The sequence below is a fragment of the Sebastes fasciatus genome, chromosome 12, assembly GCF_043250625.1.
Source record: "Sebastes fasciatus isolate fSebFas1 chromosome 12, fSebFas1.pri, whole genome shotgun sequence".
NCBI classification, from domain to species: domain Eukaryota; kingdom Metazoa; phylum Chordata; class Actinopteri; order Perciformes; family Sebastidae; genus Sebastes; species Sebastes fasciatus.
In genome coordinates, this window is record NC_133806.1 from 381,795 (window position 1) to 402,931 (window position 21,137).

Genomic DNA, 21,137 nt, shown 5'->3' on the forward strand with positions numbered 1-21,137 from the left:
GTATTATAGTATTATGGGTGTAGTATTGTGGTATTATGGGTGTAGTATTGTAGTATTATGGGTGTAGTATTATAGTATTATGGGTGTAGTATTATAGTATTATGGGTGTAGTATTATGGGTGTAGTATTGTAGTATTATGGGTGTAGTATTGTAGTATTATGGGTGTAGTATTGTAGTATTATGGGTGTAGTATTATAGTATTATGGGTGTAGTATTATAGTATTATGGATGTAGTATTGTAGTATTATGGGTGTAGTATTGTGGTATTATGGGTGTAGTATTGTAGTATTATGGGTGTAGTATTGTAGTATTATGGGTGTAGTATTGTGGTATTATGGGTGTAGTATTGTGGTATTATGGGTGTAGTATTGTAGTATTATGGGTGTAGTATTGTGGTATTATGGGTGTAGTATTATAGTATTATGGGTGTAGTATTGTAGTATTATGGGTGTAGTATTATAGTATTATGGGTGTAGTATTATGGGTGTGGTATTGTAGTATTATGGGTGTAGTATTGTAGTATTATAGTATTATGGGTGTAGTATTGTAGTATTATGGGTGTAGTATTATAGTATTATGGGTGTAGTATTATGGGTGTAGTATTGTAGTATTATGGGTGTAGTATTGTGGGTGTAGTATTGTAGTATTATGGGTGTAGTATTGTGGTATTATGGGTGTAGTATTGTAGTATTATGGGTGTAGTATTATAGTATTATGGGTGTAGTATTATGGGTGTAGTATTGTAGTATTATGGATGTAGTATTATAGTATTATGGGTGTAGTATTGTAGTATTATGGGTGTAGTATTATAGTATTATGGGTGTAGTATTATGGGTGTAGTATTGTAGTATTATGGGTGTAGTATTATGGGTGTAGTATTGTAGTATTATGGGTGTAGTATTATAGTATTATGGGTGTAGTATTGTGGTATTATGGGTGTAGTATTGTAGTATTATGGGTGTAGTATTGTAGTATTATGGGTGTAGTATTATAGTATTATGGGTGTAGTATTGTGGTATTATGGGTGTAGTATTGTAGTATTATGGGTGTAGTATTGTGGTATTATGGGTGTAGTATTATAGTATTATGGGTGTAGTATTGTGGTATTATGGGTGTAGTATTGTGGTATTATGGGTGTAGTATTGTAGTATTATGGGTGTAGTATTGTAGTATTATGGGTGTAGTATTATAGTATTATGGGTGTAGTATTGTGGTATTATGGGTTTGATATTGTGGTATTATGGGTGTAGTATTATAGTATTATGGGTGTAGTATTGTGGTATTATGGGTTGTAGTATTGTGGTATTATGGGTGTAGTATTATAGTATTATGGGTGTAGTATTATAGTATTATGGGTGTAGTATTGTGGTATTATGTGTTTGATATTGTGGTATTATGGGTGTAGTATTATAGTATTATGGGTGTAGTATTGTGGTATTATGGGTGTAGTATTGTGGTATTATGGGTGTAGTATTGTGGTATTATGGGTGTAGTATTGTAGTATTATGGGTGTAGTATTATAGTATTATGGGTGTAGTATTGTGGTATTATGGGTGTAGTATTGTGGTATTATGGGTGTAGTATTGTAGTATTATGGGTGTAGTATTATAGTATTATGGGTGTAGTATTGTGGTATTATGGTGTAATATTGTAGGTATTATGGGTGTAGTATTGTAGTATTATGGGTGTAGTATTATAGTATTATGGGTGTAGTATTGTGGTATTATGGTGTAGTATTGTGGTATTATGGGTGTAGTATTGTAGTATTATGGATGTAGTATTGTAGTATTATGGGTGTAGTATTATAGTATTATGGGTGTAGTATTGTGGTATTATGGGTGTAGTATTGTAGTATTATGGGTGTAGTATTATAGTATTATGGGTGTAGTATTATAGTATTATGGGTGTAGTATTATGGGTGTAGTATTGTAGTATTATGGGTGTAGTATTGTAGTATTATGGGTGTAGTATTGTAGTATTATGGGTGTAGTATTATAGTATTATGGGTGTAGTATTATAGTATTATGGATGTAGTATTGTAGTATTATGGGTGTAGTATTGTGGTATTATGGGTGTAGTATTGTAGTATTATGGGTGTAGTATTGTAGTATTATGGGTGTAGTATTGTGGTATTATGGGTGTAGTATTGTGGTATTATGGGTGTAGTATTGTAGTATTATGGGTGTAGTATTGTGGTATTATGGGTGTAGTATTATAGTATTATGGTGTAGTATTGTAGTATTATGGGTGTAGTATTATAGTATTATGGGTGTAGTATTATGGGTGTGGTATTGTAGTATTATGGGTGTAGTATTGTAGTATTATAGTATTATGGGTGTAGTATTGTAGTATTATGGGTGTAGTATTATAGTATTATGGGTGTAGTATTATGGGTGTAGTATTGTAGTATTATGGGTGTAGTATTGTGGGTGTAGTATTGTAGTATTATGGGTGTAGTATTGTGGTATTATGGGTGTAGTATTGTAGTATTATGGGTGTAGTATTATAGTATTATGGGTGTAGTATTATGGGTGTAGTATTGTAGTATTATGGATGTAGTATTATAGTATTATGGGTGTAGTATTGTAGTATTATGGGTGTAGTATTATAGTATTATGGGTGTAGTATTATGGGTGTAGTATTGTAGTATTATGGGTGTAGTATTATGGGTGTAGTATTGTAGTATTATGGGTGTAGTATTATAGTATTATGGGTGTAGTATTGTGGTATTATGGGTGTAGTATTGTAGTATTATGGGTGTAGTATTGTAGTATTATGGGTGTAGTATTATAGTATTATGGGTGTAGTATTGTGGTATTATGGGTGTAGTATTGTAGTATTATGGGTGTAGTATTGTGGTATTATGGGTGTAGTATTATAGTATTATGGGTGTAGTATTGTGGTATTATGGGTGTAGTATTGTGGTATTATGGGTGTAGTATTGTAGTATTATGGGTGTAGTATTGTAGTATTATGGGTGTATAAATGTTTTAGTATTGTAGTATTATGGGTGTAGTATTGTGGTATTATGGGTTTGATATTGTGGTATTATGGGTGTAGTATTATAGTATTATGGGTGTAGTATTGTGGTATTATGGGTTTGATATTGTGGTATTATGGGTGTAGTATTATAGTATTATGGGTGTAGTATTATAGTATTATGGGTGTAGTATTGTGGTATTATGTGTTTGATATTGTAGTATTATGGTGTAATAGTATTATGGGTGTAGTATTGTGGTATTATGGGTGTAGTATTGTGGTATTATGGGTGTAGTATTGTGGTATTATGGGTGTAGTATTGTAGTATTATGGGTGTAGTATTATAGTATTATGGGTGTAGTATTGTGGTATTATGGGTGTAGTATTGTGGTATTATGGGTGTAGTATTGTAGTATTATGGTGTAGTATTATAGTATTATGGGTTGTATTGTGGTATTAGGTGTAATATTGTGGTATTATGGGTGTAGTATTGTAGTATTATGGGTGTAGTATTGTAGTATTATGGGTGTAGTATTATAGTATTATGGGTGTAGTATTGTGGTATTATGGGTGTAGTATTGTAGTATTATGGGTGTAGTATTATAGTATTATGGTGTAGTATTATAGTATTATGGGTGTAGTATTATGGGTGTAGTATTGTAGTATTATTGGGTGTAGTATTGTAGTATTATGGGTGTAGTATATAGTATTATGGGTGTAGTATTACAGTATTATGGGTGTAGTATTGTAGTATTATGGGTGTAGTATTGTGGTATTATGGGTGTAGTATTGTAGTATTATGGGTGTAGTATTGTAGTATTATGGGTGTAGTATTGTAGTATTATGGGTGTAGTATTGTAGTATTATGGGTGTAGTATTGTGGTATTATGGGTGTAGTATTGTAGTATTATGGGTGTAGTATTGTGGTATTATGGGTGTAGTATTATAGTATTATGGGTGTAGTATTGTAGTATTATGGGTGTAGTTATTATAGTATTATGGGTGTAGTATTGTAGTATTATGGGTGTAGTATTGTAGTATTATGGGTGTAGTATTGTGGTATTATGGGTGTAGTATTGTAGTATTATGGTGTAGTATTGTAGTATTATGGGTGTAGTATTGTAGTATTATGGGTGTAGTATTGTAGTATTATGGGTGTAGTATTATAGTATTATGGTTGTAGTATTGTAGTATTATGGGTGTAGTATTGTAGTATTATGGGTGTAGTATTGTGGTATTATGGGTGTAGTATTATAGTATTATGGGTGTAGTATTGTAGTATTATGGGTGTAGTATTATAGTATTATGGGTGTAGTATTGTAGTATTATGGGTGTAGTATTGTGGTATTATGGGTGTAGTATTATAGTATTATGGGTGTAGTATTGTAGTATTATGGGTGTAGTATTGTGGTATTATGGGTGTAGTATTATAGTATTATGGGTGTAGTATTGTAGTATTATGGGTGTAGTATTGTAGTATTATGGGTGTAGTATTGTAGTATTATGGGTGTAGTATTGTAGTATTATGGGTGTAGTATTGTAGTATTATGGGTGTAGTATTGTAGTATTATGGGTGTAGTATTGTGGTATTATGGGTGTAGTATTGTAGTATTATGGGTGTAGTATTGTAGTATTATGGGTGTAGTATTATAGTATTATGGGTGTAGTATTGTAGTATTATGGGTGTAGTATTATAGTATTATGGGTGTAGTATTGTAGTATTATGGGTGTAGTATTGTAGTATTATGGGTGTAGTATTGTGGTATTATGGGTTATGAATGTTAATATAAAGGGTAACAGCATCAGAGTCTCTGAACAGAGATGAACCGTAGTGTATTCTGGGATTTGTAGTTTCTTAGCAGCCTAAACACGTCACCGGAAGTATTCTCTATACATCCGGGTCACATCTCTACAGGTCACAGTGGCTGTGAAACGCTGCTGTGAAGATCATCATCAGAATGGAGGCAGCTAACTCAGCTAGCACAGCTACAGCAGCTACAGCAGGTACAGCAGCTAACTCAGCTAGCACAGCTAGCACAGCTACAGCAGGCAACACAGGTAACACAGGTAACACAGCTAGCTCAGCTAGAGCAGGTACAGCAGGTATTATATATACAGACAGTGTGCTGCTCTGGGACTGACGGCTCTGACGTCAGAGAACTCTCCACACAGCTAGCTGAGCTAACGCTACACGGCTAGCTAACCCTAGAGCTGTGTAGCTGAGCTAACTCAGTTAGCTGCATGAATACAGTAAAGTAGTGAGTCTGTGCTGATGGAGGATTCTTCATGTCTCCATCACCTCAGTGTTACCTCAATGTTACCTCAGTGTTACCTCAGTGTTACCTCAGTGTTACCTCAGTGTTACCTCAATGTTACCTCAGTGTTACCTCAATGTTACCTCAGTGTTACCTCAGTGTTACCTCAATGTTACCTCAGTGTTACCTCAATGTTACCTCAATGTTAGCTCAGTGTTACCTCAATGTTACCTCAGTGTTACCTCAGTGTTACCTCAATGTTACCTCAGTGTTACCTCAGTGTTACCTCAATGTTACCTCAGTGTTACCTCAGTGTTACCTCAATGTTACCTCAATGTTAGCTCAGTGTTACCTCAATGTTACCTCAGTGTTACCTCAATGTTACCTCAATGTTAGCTCAGTGTTACCTCAATGTTACCTCAGTGTTACCTCAGTGTTACCTCAATGTTACCTCAATGTTACCTCAGTGTTACCTCAATGTTACCTCAATGTTAGCTCAGTGTTACCTCAATGTTACCTCAATGTTAGCTCAGTGTTACCTCAATGTTACCTCAGTGTTACCTCAATGTTACCTCAATGTTACCTCAATGTTACCTCAGTGTTACCTCAATGTTACCTCAGTGTTACCTCAATGTTACCTCAGTGTCACCTCAGTGTCACCTCAGTGTTACCTCAATTTTACCTCAGTGTTACCTCAATGTTACCTCAGTGTCACCTCAGTGTTACCTCAGTGTTACCTCAGTGTTACCTCAGTGTTACCTCAGTGTTACCTCAGTGTTACCTCAATGTTACCTCAGTGTTACCTCAGTGTTACCTCAATGTTACCTCAATGTTACCTCAGTGTTACCTCAATGTTACCTCAGTGTTACCTCAATGTTACCTCAGTGTTACCTCAATGTTACCTCAGTGTTACCTCAATGTTACCTCAGTGTTACCTCAGTGTTACCTCAATGTTAGCTCAGTGTTACCTCAATGTTACCTCAGTGTTACCTCAATGTTACCTCAGTGTCACCTCAGTGTCACCTCAGTGTCACCTCAATTTTACCTCAGTGTTACCTCAGTGTTACCTCAGTGTCACCTCAATGTCACCTCAGTGTTACCTCAGTGTTACCTCAATGTTACCTCAGTGTTACCTCAATGTTACCTCAGTGTTACCTCAGTGTTACCTCAGTGTCACCTCAATGTCACCTCAGTGTTACCTCAGTGTCACCTCAGTGTCACCTCAATGTCACCTCAGTGTTACCTCAATGTTACCTCAGTGTTACCTCAGTGTTACCTCAATGTTACCTCAGTGTTACCTCAATGTTACCTCAGTGTTACACTAATCTTGGGCTAATGCTGCTGCTGACCTGTTTACCTGTGTATCTGATGGTTTACCTGTGGATCTGATGGTTTACCTGTGTATCTGATGGTTTACCCGTTTACCTGTGGATCTGATGGTTTACCTGTTTACCTGTGTATCTGATGGTTTACCTGTTTACCTGTGTATCTGATGGTTTACCTGTTTACCTGTGTATCTGATGGTTTACCTGTTTACCTGTGTATCTGATGGTTTACCTGTTTACCTGTGTATCTGATGGTTTTACCTGTTTACCTGTGTATCTGATGGTTTTACCTGTTTACCTGTGTATCTGATGGTTTACCTGTGTATCTGATGGTTTTACCTGTTTACCTGTGTATCTGATGGTTTACCTGTTTACCTGTGTATCTGATGGTTTACCTGTTTACCTGTGGATCTGATGGTTTACCTGTGTATCTGATGGTTTTACCTGTTTACCTGTGGATCTGATGGTTTACCTGTTTACCTGTGGATCTGATGGTTTACCTGTGTATCTGTCTGTTGCTCTCTCAGAGGTCCAGCTGAGACATGTGGAGACAGATGTCCTGATCCCCAAAATGATGAGGGAGAAAGCCAAGCTGCGCTGCTCGGAGAAGGTTGAAGGTGTGTGAATCTCTATAAACATATTATATACATATATTTATATATTTATATATTTATATATATATATATATATATATATATATATATATAAAAACCAAAAGTCCAACGTCATAGTCAGATAAGAAATGCGTTTATAAAAGCAGGACCACAGGCATTCTTCTCTTGTGTTTGGTTTAACATTCAGACGTTCCATCTACAAATAAACTCTGAAGTATGATTCTATCTGATTAATTATTAATTATTTTAGTAGCACCCTGGTTAAATCGATGCCCTGCAAGACAATTCTATAAAGATTTTTTACAGAAACGTGTACGGCTGTCCCATCGAAGTCCATAATTATAAAGTCAATAGGTATGTAGTTCTTTTCCCAGCACACATCTTGACATGTCATAGCAGGAAAAGCACAAGTGTATTTAATGATATTAATTAAGTCTGCATTCATTTCATGGTGAGGCGTTCCTGGTCCTTACCAGCTCACTAGGATGGCTTATTGGATGTGAGCAATCATTAATGAAATCACCTGTACCTGTTATCCTGCTACGACAGGTCAACACCTCTGCTGTGATAAAAGGTGAATCAGTATTAATCTTTACTGAACAGTGATGGTCACACCACTGGCTTCACAGGTACACAAACAATACTATAATTAAATATATCTGGTGTTCAATAAGAACAGAAACACCTCTCAGTTTAACGTGATGCAGGTCAACAGCACCGTAAACTACAGCCCCCAACATGACCTCAAAGTTGAGTCCACACCTGTCCACACCTGTCCACACCTGTCCACACCTGTCCACACCTGTCTAAAAGCACAACTCAACATTATGAGCTTCATGAAGGTTGCATTTAGAGTTGGGCTGTTGTATTATATAAATTAGTTTAGCTCGGTGTGCCTAATAAACTGGCAACTGAGTGCATCCTGTAATAGAATAATGATTGTACACAAAACCAAATACTGTCACGTTATCGACAGCAGAAAGGTCGTCAAAGCACGACACTCTCTCTTTGTCTTTCTATCCTTCGTGTAACTACCTGCTGAATGACATGCACGCTACTGGATCAGTTCTATATTTAAACATCCAGTTTATGACGTTCCTCTGTGTGAGTCCTTTAAGGGGTGTATTTGCTAAACCCCTGCAGACTGAAAGTGCTTGTATTTTCTTTAGTTTAAGAAAAGGTAAAACAAATGAACCTTCATACAATACTACTGGTTTATTTAAGGTTAGGAAGTCGTACTCCCAAAGCCTTATTATACTGGATAATTCATTTAGTGGCCCATTGTTATTCTTATTTCAACTACTAATATTCAGTTCTCATCACAGTTAAGCATCTCAACAGGATCCTGCCTCCCTCCAGGTCAGTCTACTTTATAGTCTGCAGAGAAATTATTAGAAATTGTAGATCTTGGAAGAACATAAAACAAAGAAGTGCCCAGTATCCACACAGCGTGTTATAAAACCCCCTGAATCTTTACATCATTGGAACATCAGGTTTATTAATGTTTTGTTATTTATAGTTTCATTTCCCTTCAGGCTGGAGTATCATACCTGTTGTTCACACGTTGTGTCTGAGTATGTGTGACTCCACAGCTATATTTAATACATAGCATGTATTAAGCATGTAACAGAAAACATGACTCCAGAGGTCTGGACTACGAAGCAGGATCAGGGGTTAGTGAGGTAACTTCAGGGTTAACCCTTCAGGGTTTTCAGTCCTACGACGGAGGATCGCTTCTTACCGGGGTAGATCACCATGGTAACTGATGCTGGGTAGATCGCCATGGTAACTGATGCTGAACTGTTTGGTTGGAGGCTTGGTTTTAATATCTTCCCTCCGTGGACTGTCTTCTAACCCGTCTCTCTGTGGACTGTCTTCTAACCCGTCTCTCTGTGGACTGTCTTCTAACCCGTCTCTCTGTGGACTGTCTTCTAACCCGTCTCTCTGTGGACTGTCTTCTAACCCGTCTCTCTGTGGACTGTCTTCTAACCCGTCTCTCTGTGGACTGTCTTCTAACCCGTCTCTCTGTGGACTGTCTTCTAACCAGTCTCTCTGTGGACTGTCTTCTAACCCGTCTCTCTGTGGACTGTCTTCTAACCAGTCTCTCTGTGGACTGTCTTCTAACCCGTCTCTCTGTGGACTGTCTTCTAACCCGTCTCTCTGTGGACTGTCTTCTAACCCGTCTCTCTGTGGACTGTCTTCTAACCCGTCTCTCTGTGGACTGTCTTCTAACCCGTCTCTCTGTGGACTGTCTTCTAACCCGTCTCTCTGTGGACTGTCTTCTAACCCGTCTCTCTGTGGACTGTCTTCTAACCCGTCTCTCTGTGGACTGTCTTCTAACCCGTCTCTCTGTGGACTGTCTTCTAACCCGTCTCTCTGTGGACTGTCTTCTAACCCGTCTCTCTGTGGACTGTCTTCTAACCCGTCTCTCTGTGGACTGTCTTCTAACCCGTCTCTCTGTGGACTGTCTTCTAACCCGTCTCTCTGTGGACTGTCTTCTAACCAGTCTCTCTGTGGACTGTCTTCTAACCCGTCTCTCTGTGGACTGTCTTCTAACCCGTCTCTCTGTGGACTGTCTTCTAACCCGTCTCTCTGTGGACTGTCTTCTAACCAGTCTCTCTGTGGACTGTCTTCTAACCCGTCTCTCTGTGGACTGTCTTCTAACCAGTCTCTCTGTGGACTGTCTTCTAACGCGTTTCTCTGTGGACTGTCTTCTAACCAGTCTCTGTGGACTGTCTTCTAACCAGTCTCTCTGTGGACTGTCTTCTAACCAGCCTCTCTGTGGACTGTCTTCTAACCCGTCTCTCTGTGGACTGTCTTCTAACCCGTCTCTCTGTGGACTGTCTTCTAACCAGTCTCTCTGTGGACTGTCTTCTAACCCGTTTCTCTGTGGACTGTCTTCTAACCCGTCTCTCTGTGGACTGTCTTCTAACCCGTCTCTCTGTGGACTGTCTTCTAACCCGTCTCTCTGTGGACTGTCTTCTAACCCGTCTCTCTGTGGACTGTCTTCTAACCCGTCTCTCTGTGGACTGTCTTCTAACCCGTCTCTCTGTGGACTGTCTTCTAACCCGTCTCTCTGTGGACTGTCTTCTAACCCGTCTCTCTGTGGACTGTCTTCTAACCAGCCTCTCTGTGGACTGTCTTCTAACCAGCCTCTCTGTGGACTGTCTTCTAACCAGCCTCTCTGTGGACTGTCTTCTAACCCGTCTCTCTGTGGACTGTCTTCTAACCAGCCTCTCTGTGGACTGTCTTCTAACGCGTCTCTCTGTGGACTGTCTTCTAACGCGTCTCTTTTCATGTTGTGACTCTTCTTGGCTGAACTGTCCCCCCTCTCTTCTTGTTGAATGTGTTTGAAGTGAAGCGAGGCCGGTTGGCATGACCCCGGTTGCCACTCGGTGTGCATGGAGGCGCCGCCGTGCGCTGCAGCAACACATGGGCCGGATAATGCCGAGGTTGTGTGGTTTGGTGGAATGTGATGGCAGCCGGTGAGAGCCCGGTGCGTGCTGCTCACGCGGGGAGCCGGTGCACATGCAGCCTGAGGTGATGGGTGATGGGACAGACAGCGGCTGTGTGGGTAGTGGAAACCCCCCTCACATTACTAGCTTCTCGTCCCACTCGTTTTCACACCTCCGTGTCCGCCCTCTCTCTCCACTCTGAGTCTGTGTCTGCTCTCAGCTCCTGCATGTGTGTCTTTTATCTGGTAGCATGTTTTCCTGTGTGATCTGTCTCTGCAGATGTGTCTCTTAACACCCCTCGGTTGTTCTGTTGTTGAACCTGACAGCTGCTACTGACCTGGACACAACATCTTTACACTTTAGTTTATCTTGACGGGATTTTTTCCTTTTGCATTGATGATTCATATCAGTCCTCTCACACGTCTTTCATATCAGTCCTCTCACACGTCTTTCATATCAGTCCTCTCACACGTCTTTCATATCAGTCCTCTCACACGTCTTTCAGATTCAACCATTTAAACAACCCCCACACTCAGAGAGCAGCCGCTTGGCTTCTGGTATGTTTGCTTTGATTTGCAGAAAGTTCCTCGGTTGTAAATTGAATTCATTAAACCCGTAGACCTGTGGAACCGTAGACCCGTAGACCCGTAGACCCGTAGACGTGTGGACCCGTAGACCCGTAGACCTGCAGACCAGTAGACCTGTAGACCTGTAGACCCGTAGACCCGTAGACCCGTGGACCCGTAGACCCGTAGACCTGCAGACCAGTAGACCTGTAGACCCGTGGACCCGTGGACCCGTGGACCCGTAGACCCGTAGACCCGTAGACCTGCAGACCAGTAGACCTGTAGACCCGTAGACCTGCGTCTGGATCCTCACATCCAACATATGGGAGAAAAAAAGTCTCAATTGAAATAGTCATTTTCCCGATGACATCGTTTAGAGGGACTGTTTGTAACTTCTTCCACGTATAAATCATTGCGGACTACTGGAAACGGGGACGGGGACGAGGCATCGCCTGATTAGATTAGTCGCACTGTTCTGCTTCTCTAAATTGGTTTTGCCGTTGGCTTTTTGTCACATCTGCATCCTGATGAAAGCTTCTGTGTGATCATTTGACGATCTGTAGATTTAGTGCTCACTTTGTTCTACTAGTTGTTTTCCAACTGTCCACGGCAGCCTGTGTCGGGACAGTGGCTGGACGGGTCAGAGGACACCGACCTGTAACGGAGGTTAAACAGTTAAACTGTCTCAGGTGTTCTGTATGAGTACTGGTTTGAAATAAGACACTTTGTGCCTTTTAAACTGGATTTTATATCTTATATCTTTACAATCTGTCAATCATCTGCAGAGGTCCTACAGTCCGTCAGTGTTTCACCATGTCGGTTCAGTAACAAGGAAAACCTTTCTGGAACGTTTCTACAACGTTCTACCAACGGAAATTAAAACACCACCTGGTCTGTAAACGTTTAATGAACCTCTCCTCCCCCTCCCTCTCTCCTCCTCTCCTCCTCTCCACCTTTCCTCCACCTCCCTCCATCCTCCCTCCCTCTCTCCTCCTCTCTCCTCCTCCCTTCACCTCCCTTCACCTCCCTCCACCTCCATCCTCCCTCTCCTCCATCCTCTCCTCCATCCTCCCTCTGTCCTCCCTCTATCCTCCTCTCTCCTCCTCTCTCCTCCAGCCTTCAACCACTGCTGTAAGGATTCGGGTTTCTTGATGGTGTTTAAGTGTCGGGAGCAGAACGCGGCGCTGAAGGAATGTCTGACGATCCAGTGAGTATTTATTTCCTCTGCAACAGGACGCCCAGTGAGGTGTGTTACTGCACCCTCATCCTCTACTACTGTACCCGTCCTCTCAGCCTCACTGTTGTCCCTAATCAGCATCCAGTGAGTCCTCTGAGCCTGCATGAGTCCTGTGAAATGACTCCTGTCCCTTCTGTCCTCCTCCAGCTACAGGGACCCGGTGTTCTTTGAGCAGTGTAAGCAGGAGTACATCCAGGAGAAGCTGGAGTTTCAGAGGACGGGGGTCGCCACCAAGAGCAGGAAGCAGAAACTCCCGACAAGCATGTAATCAACACCAGGACACCCGAACTACTGCCCTCCTTCTGAAGCTGAAGACTCGGAGCGTTCAGAACCAGGACACATGGTCATCTGGCCCAGTTTAGTACTCTTAAAGACACAACAAGCCTGCTTTTGATTTCCATCTGTGGAGGGAGGGACGGTAGTGATGTTAGTTTGGTGTGATGGCAGTTTTTGTTCTGTATATTTGCAACATGTTGTCCATCAGATGAGCAGAATTATCTTCCTCATTGGATTGAACCAGCAGCGTTTATATATTACGTTAACCAATGAGCTCATTGATTAATCGAATACACAGAAAGCTCTGATCATACAGTCACATCCTGAACCTGAACCTGATGAAGGAGTTCATTAGACAGCAGAGCTTCAGCGTGAACTGAGGGATGCTCACAATGTGCTGAACACTGTCTGTAGTGTGTTTCTGTTAATGACATGTGGTGATGAAGAGTCTGGTTTGTTGCCTTCGCTCGGCCCGACAGCTCGGTGGAGAGGAAGGCCTCCTTTGTTAACAGAAACTCACTTCTAAAAGACGCTTGTACAGTGAATGTAAGAGACCTGTGACATCTCAGCGAGCATTGAACCATGTGATCATGTGACCTTGTAAATAAAGATATTAAAGTGTGTATCCGTGTGGTCAATCAGACTAAACATCAACTGTTCATCAATGTGTTTTGTTGGAGATCAACTTTAACATTGGTTGACTGTGACGGCTGAAGTGACTCCACAGCTGCTGGTTGGCCTTCGTATTTATATTTACATTTGAGATTATTAAAAACATCAATATGCAGCACATTTAGTCGTAAACAAGGCAGTGAGGTAGTCGGTTCCCATTTTGAATGGATACTCATGACACGAACCATCGGTAGATAAAATATGAAGATCAGCTGGTTGATATATTAAAGGTCTCATATTATGCTCATTTCCAGGTTCATAGATGTATTTTAATGTTGCACTAGAACATGTTTACATGCTGCAATGTTCAAAAAACCCTTTATCCTTCTCATACTGCCAGCCTGAATATACCAGCTCAGAGGCTGATTCACAGCCTGTCTCCTCCCACTCTGCTCTGATTGGTCAGCGTTTCTGTCAATCAAACGTCCTCAACACAGCGTCACTCTCCCTCTCCCCCGGAGAGAGAGAGCTACCTGTAGGTCTGACTGGAGGGAGAGAGAGAGCTACCTGTAGGTCTGACTGGAGGGAGAGAGAGAGCTACCTGTAGGTCTACCTGTAGGTCTGACTGGAGGGAGAGAGAGCTACCTGTAGGTCTACCTGTAGGTCTGACTGGAGGGAGAGAGAGAGAGAGCTACCTGGAGCTCTGACTGGAGGGAGAGAGAGCTACCTGTAGGTCTACCTGTAGGTCTGACTGGAGGGAGAGAGAGAGCTACCTGTAGGTCTGACTGGAGGGAGAGAGAGAGCTACCTGTAGGTCTACCTGTAGGTCTGACTGGAGGGAGAGAGAGAGCTACCTGTAGGTCTACCTGTAGGTCTGACTGGAGGGAGAGAGGGAGCTACCTGTAGGTCTGACTGGAGAGAGAGAGAGAGCTACCTGTAGGTCTGACTGGAGGGAGAGAGAGAGCTACCTGGAGGTCTGACTGGAGAGAGAGAGAGAGCTACCTGTAGGTCTGACTGGAGAGAGAGAGAGAGCTACCTGGAGGTCTGACTGGAGAGAGAGAGAGAGCTACCTGGAGGTCTGACTGGAGAGAGAGAGAGCTACCTGTAGGTCTACCTGCAGGTCTGACTGGAGAGAGAGAGAGAGCTACCTGCAGGTCTGACTGGAGAGAGAGAGAGAGCTACCTGTAGGTCTGACTGGAGGGAGAGAGAGAGCTACCTGTAGGTCTGACTGGAGGGAGAGAGAGAGCTACCTGTAGGTCTGACTGGAGGGAGAGAGAGAGCTACCTGCAGGTCTGACTGGAGAGAGAGAGAGAGAGCTACCTGTAGGTCTGACTGGAGGGAGAGAGAGCTACCTGTAGGTCTACCTGGAGGGAGAGAGAGAGCTACCTGTAGGTCTGACTGGAGGGAGAGAGAGAGCTACCTGTAGGTCTGACTGGAGGGAGAGAGAGAGCTACCTGCAGGTCTGACTGGAGAGAGAGAGAGAGCTACCTGGAGGTCTGACTGGAGAGAGAGAGAGAGCTACCTGTAGGTCTGACTGGAGGGAGAGAGAGAGCTACCTGTAGGTCTGACTGGAGGGAGAGAGAGAGCTACCTGCAGGTCTGACTGGAGAGAGAGAGAGAGCTACCTGTAGGTCTGACTGGAGGGAGAGAGAGAGCTACCTGGAGGTCTGACTGGAGGGAGAGAGAGAGCTACCTGTAGGTCTGACTGGAGGGAGAGAGAGAGCTACCTGCAGGTCTGACTGGAGAGAGAGAGAGAGCTACCTGGAGGTCTGACTGGAGAGAGAGAGAGAGAGAGCTACCTGTAGGTCTGACTGGAGGGAGAGAGAGCTACCTGTAGGTCTACCTGCAGGTCTGACTGGAGGGAGAGAGAGCTACCTGTAGGTCTACCTGGAGGTCTGACTGGAGAGAGAGAGAGAGCTACCTGTAGGTCTGACTGGAGAGAGAGAGAGAGCTACCTGGAGGTCTGACTGGAGAGAGAGAGAGAGCTACCTGGAGGTCTGACTGGAGAGAGAGAGAGAGCTACCTGGAGGTCTGACTGGAGAGAGAGAGAGAGCTACCTGGAGGTCTGACTGGAGGGAGAGAGAGAGCTACCTGTAGGTCTGACTGGAGGGAGAGAGAGCTACCTGTAGGTTGACTGGAGGGAGAGAGAGAGCTACCTGGAGGTCTGACTGGAGGGAGAGAGAGAGCTACCTGTAGGTCTACCTGTAGGTCTGACTGGAGGGAGAGAGAGCTACCTGGAGGTCTGACTGGAGGGAGAGAGAGAGCTACCTGTAGGTCTGACTGGAGGGAGAGAGAGCTACCTGGAGGTCTGACTGGAGGGAGAGAGAGAGCTACCTGGAGGTCTGACTGGAGAGAGAGAGAGAGCTACCTGGAGGTCTGACTGGAGGGAGAGAGAGAGCTACCTGGAGGTCTGACTGGAGAGAGAGAGAGAGCTACCTGTAGGTCTGACTGGAGGGAGAGAGAGAGCTACCTGGAGCTCTGACTGGAGGGAGAGAGAGCTACCTGTAGGTCTACCTGTAGGTCTGACTGGAGGGAGAGAGAGCTACCTGTAGGTCTACCTGTAGGTCTGACTGGAGGGAGAGAGAGCTACCTGTAGGTCTGACTGGAGGGAGAGAGAGAGCTACCTGTAGGTCTGACTGGAGGGAGAGAGAGAGCTACCTGTAGGTCTGACTGGAGGGAGAGAGAGAGCTACCTGGAGGTCTGACTGGAGGGAGAAACAGCTAGGAAGAGTTTATAAACTACTTTAAAGTTCATAAACCAGAAACTTCACCCAGCGCACGTTACCGGAGGAATCTGATCAGAAATCGGCGACACATGATGAACATCTGCGGTCCAGACTCCAGGTTCTCCTGACGGTTTCTCTCAGGTAAATAATGCTGTTTATATCTCTGTTGGTTAGCTCAGTGTTTACCTCATGCATCAACTCTGTAAACCGTAAACATACACTCTGTTTTACGTCTGTCTTTACAGATCCATCTGTGAGAAATGACCGACAGAATCATCCCAGAGGAGAACAGACAGCTGCTACATGCTACCGCTATGAGACGGTGTGTAAACACAGCGACCATCAGGGTGGAAAATAGAAGATGTGAAACAGTGGTCAGTTCATTATTTCTGGTAAAAGACACCTGATAAATGTATGGAAGATCAGAGTAATGGTATATTAGTTACTGTAGAAGCTGTCTCTGTGTTACCATGACTACAGACCACCGGAGCTTAGTTTACCGTAGTTTACCGGAGCTTAGTTTACCGGAGCTGAAGACTTTCTCCTGTACCATGTCAACATAACTAACAGGTGGGATGATTACAAATGCTGTGAATAATTAATATTGTGATGTCTACTCAAATAAAGTTTGACTGTGAAACAGAAATGTGTTGTGTTGCTTACAGTCACTATTTACTACCTGTACTCTGCTACATGCATGACATCAAATATATATAATATATAAATATCATCTGTTTAAACAGTGTAATTACAGAAAGCGTTTGTGAAAGAACATATTATATTTAGATGATGGGAGTACATGAAGACAGTCTGCAAGAACCAGCAGAACAAACAGTAGGAGCTACTTTGCTCATAGTTCGGTTGAGAGTGTGAGGCGGGGTCGGCTAGCTGGACGTTCGCTCTGGTTCCACCAGGAAACCCTTACATGGCTTGCATTTCTCTAATGACGTCAGAAGAGAAGGAAAAGCTGCGCAGCGTCTTTCAACACCCATTTCCGGACAAACGGAGCAGGAGAAAAAGAGAGAGGATGGTCTTTTATGTTACTATGGTGACCTGGAGACACACTGGGGACAGACCTGGAGACACACTGGGGACAGACCCGGAGACACACTGGGGACAGACCCGGAGACACACTGGGGACAGACCTGGAGACACACTGGGGACAGACCTGGAGACACACTGGGGACAGATACTGATGTTTAAAAGACATGGAAAAGTGCATTTTGCATAATAGGTGACCTTTAATAGTTTCAGCGATAGTATTATTTATATATATCTACATATTTATATTTATTTATATGTATATAGATAGTATGGATGCCTTGTGATGTCCAGTATTGTTCTGTTGGGCCTCCTGCAGGAAGCGATATCAATTATGAACAGATGTCCTTATTTTTGATTTGTTCTTATTTAGTTAGCAGCCACTGATGTTTTCATATTTCTGCTCTTCTGAGGCAACAGAACATTTCTACTAGTCGAGAGCTCTCACCAAGATAAGAAAAAGACATCTTGTTTTCACAGCCCAACACATGGAACATAAAATAATGTCTATAATAATATCATATAATCAGATGAGGATGGTTCAGAACTTTTGGTACATCTGGAGTTGACTTTATTTATTCTTATCAGAAAATGATGATAAATTGAAGAGAATGTTGCATGAAGCCATAAAGTCTAATCATATAAATGATGCCAAACAGAGTGACGGGTTTCAGCTGCTCAGCCTCCAGTTGAATTAAATATATATGAATAATATGAACAATATGAACAAAATGAACGGAGACACAGTTGCTTCCTTTCCTTTGTTTAATTGATCATATTTACAAACAGTCTGAAGTGCAGTAAATCTAAAATATAATCCATATCTACTGTACATTGCATTTTGGTTTGCAAATCGTTTACAGAAGTATGAAACTACTGCTGTAAAATAATGTTTCTTAAAAATGAACAGAAAGACAAAAAGTTCTCATGAGACAGACTGAAGACTTCACCAACCGACCGACCGACCGACGCCCTATTAGTCAAGTCAGCTCACATCTCTTCAGGTTGAGAGACGTGTTGTCTTCTCTCCACCGTCGGAGACACTTCTTATACACATCATTGGGGGCGGGGGGAGAGAACAAAATGTTTGGAGTGCAGAACTGCGTTTGGCAGCGTACTGAAGCCCACCATATACATTTATACAAATATGCACAGCCCTCCCTCTGTGTCTTCTACTCATGTGTTTTCTTTTGTACATCCTTCAGCTGTGTTTCATCCCTCCTCACACAACAACGTCCCTCATACTGCAGAACAAACCCATCATAGATTAACATCAGCACAGCACAGAGCGGAGATACAGGTTCTAATCAGGTTCCAGATACAGAGGAGCGTGTGAAGCCTTTCCCACGAGTCCATCAAGTTTAAAAACATCCAACGTCTCTTTAACGCCGAGAAAAGAAGACAACACAGCAGATATATGGTGTAGTTGTGAGTGAATATGTGAGAACAGGCAGGTTGAAGGAGGCTTGTTGAACCTTGTCAGGGTGCCAGTGAGGGTGCAGTGTTTTACTTCAGAAAGAAGTAATACATTTTTAGATTAAAATTATTATTTGCTACTCATTACGCAATATCCTCAAAAAGCCAAATACTGTAAGTGCATTCAAAAATGATTTGGTACGTCTACTCTGATATTGATCCATTAGGACTTTAAAGGGACTGTTTGTAACATCTTCCAGGTATAAGTCATTGCTGGTCGGTGTCTCATGGTCTCTCGTGTGTCTCCGCTGTTCAGACTCAGACTCCAACACAAACTACAGTGAAGCACCAAAACCTCTTGGTTGTATCTAGTGAAGCTGTTAAACAGTGTTGGCCGCGGTCGGAGGACGCGGAGGAGACCGTAGCTTTGGTCTCCAGGACCGGAGTCTCTGCTCCTCTGCTCCTCTGCTGCCTTCACTCACACACCGCGCTCCTTCCCTCTCTCTCTCTCTCTCTCTCCACCTCTCACGTGCATGCTGCTCACTCCACACTGCAGAAGAGTTAGTTTAGCTCTGAGAATATCTAGTGAATGTTCAGTGGACGTTTGTGCAGAAATAACTGCTGCAGCTCCTCCAGACCAACAGAGGTTTCCCGTGTCTTGTGAAGTGACGGGGCTCCGCAGAGAGAAACGTTATCGTCTCCCCCGTTCCCTCCGGCCGCGGTCGGGAGGCTGAGGCGGGAAAAGCCAACACTAGGATCAGCATTGATTCATGGAGAGACCTTGGTCTGGTCAGCTAACATTACTGCCAAGCAGCTGAGATATAGAGTGATATTGTGCTTTTAGCTGACGTGTGTCTCCTCACTGTGTTGAGTGATACTCCTTCATGTCTATGTAGAGCGAGCACAAGCGCCAGCAACAGGACGCTGACTTTAGTTGACTTAACGGACACAGGTGAAGCTGTTAACAAGACATTTCTGATTCTAACAAACAGTCCCTTTAATGAATTAACAATTTCGATTGAAAAAAAAAGAAAGATGTCATTTGGTAGCTTTTAAAATGTGATTATCCTCCAGTTACTGTACGTCTCCATCACAGCACATCGTCATACCTCCATCACACCATCAGGAGACCAACACCGGACTACATACCATCTCTACTTTACAGCGATCAAAGGTAAAAAGACTTGCATTGGAGGGAGGACAGTTTTACAACTTGTAGTACGATGCTGTGGCCCCGCTGACCACCAGCCCTGCTGGTCACCGGCCCCAGTGGAGGAGAATGGAGGCCCTTTGAGCCCCATCAGTTCAGGGTTATTATGATACGAGACACACACACACACACACACACACACACACACACACACACACACACACACACACACACACACACACACTTCTGCTTGAGGGTCTCTCAAATGTTCCTCTGCAAAGTCCCATATGTTCACCGATGCAGTGTGCAGAGAGGTTCCTCTGGCCTCAGTCCGTCCCCCTCAGCCAGCAGGTCCAGTCCAGCAGGTCCAGCAGGTCCAGTCCAGCAGGTCCGGTCCAGCAGGTCCAGCAGGTCCAGCAGGTCCAGTCCAGAGGAGTGGTCTTATCAACGTAAGGCAGGTTAGGTGGTAGCTATGTGGCAGGGTTGGAGAGTCCGTTCATGCCCACTCTCAGTAGGGCTTGGCCCACTCGGCGTTGGGGGGGCTCCTGGGGCCGAGGTTTCCAATTGAGGATGAGGAGTTGGAGGCGGCGGAGTGTCCCTCCCAGAACATGGCGTCGCTGGGTTTGGGGGGGCTGGGGAAGGAGCGGGAGCTGTCATCCAGAGAGGCCTGGTTCAGGGGCGGGGGGGGCAGGACCACGGAGCAGGAGTCCTCTCCAGAGCAGCTGTGGGACGGCCACGGCCCGTTGTACCAACAGTCCTCCCGCAGGCTGTCCGGCAGCAGGGGACCCGACGGCCCGCCGGCGGGGGGGGGGCAGGGCCGGCCCGAGCACGAGGGGAGCGGGGGGGCGCTGGGGGGGCGAGGCACTGATGAGGACCGACAGACCGACAGGTTGGTGTTCTTCTCCACGTCGTCCAGACACTGAACCGGAACCGATGAGGCTGAGAGACGAGAGACAGAGAGACAGAGAGAGAGAGAGAGAGAGAGAGAGAGAGAGAGAGAGAGAGAGAGAGACACGAGAGAGAGAGAGAGAGGGGGAGAGAGAGAGGGGGAGAGAGAGGGAGGAGAGAGAGAGAGAGAGAGGGAGAGAGGGAGGAGAGAGAGAGAGAGAGAGAGAGAGAGAGAGAGAGAGAGAGAGAGGGAGAGAGAGGGAGAGAGAGGGAGGAGAGAGAGAGAGAGAGAGAGAGAGAGAGAGAGAGAGAGGAGGAAGTGGTATAAATTGTTGTAAGTGTATTTATAGTGAGAGTCTGCATTGTATTTCCAGGACGTATATGTTAACAACATGTTGACTGTCCTCTTCCTGTTATTAATGATGATAGATAATGATCCATCAGGACGTCTGGAGGCTCAATCAGATTATTGGTTCTATTGACTGATTGGTTGATCACATGTTGCCTGATTAAAGTATATCTTTAAGTTATTGTATGGCTGAGAATATAGAATATAGAATATAGAATATAGAATATAGAATGAAAAATGAAAAAAAAAA

At 43.6% G+C, this 21,137-nt stretch overlaps 2 protein-coding genes and 1 long non-coding RNA gene across 4 annotated transcripts in view; 1 reads left to right on the top strand and 2 right to left on the bottom strand.

Moving 5' to 3' along the window:
* The first annotated feature begins 4,823 nt into the window (after positions 1 to 4,823).
* cmc1 (C-x(9)-C motif containing 1) lies at positions 4,824 to 13,331 on the top strand. Of its 2 annotated transcripts, none has more exons than XM_074652477.1 (4): positions 4,824 to 4,984; positions 7,088 to 7,177; positions 12,312 to 12,402; positions 12,580 to 13,331. In XM_074652477.1, the coding sequence occupies exons 1-4, from the start codon at positions 4,939 to 4,941 to the stop codon at positions 12,698 to 12,700; spliced, it is 348 nt and encodes a 115-aa protein (XP_074508578.1). In that variant the 5' UTR covers positions 4,824 to 4,938; the 3' UTR covers positions 12,701 to 13,331. The 2 variants fall into 2 exon arrangements, with proteins under 2 accessions (XP_074508578.1, XP_074508576.1); XM_074652475.1 differs by lacking the exon at positions 4,824 to 4,984 and adding an exon at positions 5,005 to 5,038.
* Positions 10,950 to 11,575, bottom strand: LOC141778295 (uncharacterized). The gene is made up of 5 exons (XR_012596042.1): positions 11,491 to 11,575; positions 11,379 to 11,402; positions 11,315 to 11,338; positions 11,142 to 11,250; positions 10,950 to 11,091 (listed from the first exon to the last, which is right to left on the bottom strand). It is a non-coding gene; the product is annotated as an uncharacterized LOC141778295 (long non-coding RNA).
* Positions 13,332 to 17,835: 4,504 nt separating the features above from the next.
* The window catches only part of azi2 (5-azacytidine induced 2), a 29,723-nt gene continuing 26,421 nt past the window's right edge, over positions 17,836 to 21,137 (bottom strand). Inside the window, exons 8-9 of the mRNA XM_074652478.1 lie at positions 20,062 to 20,589; positions 17,836 to 20,006 (exon numbers count right to left, since the gene is read on the bottom strand). Coding sequence (XP_074508579.1) covers positions 20,159 to 20,589 — 431 coding nt within the window. The 3' untranslated portion in view covers positions 17,836 to 20,006; positions 20,062 to 20,158. The remainder of the gene's footprint in view (positions 20,007 to 20,061; positions 20,590 to 21,137) is intronic.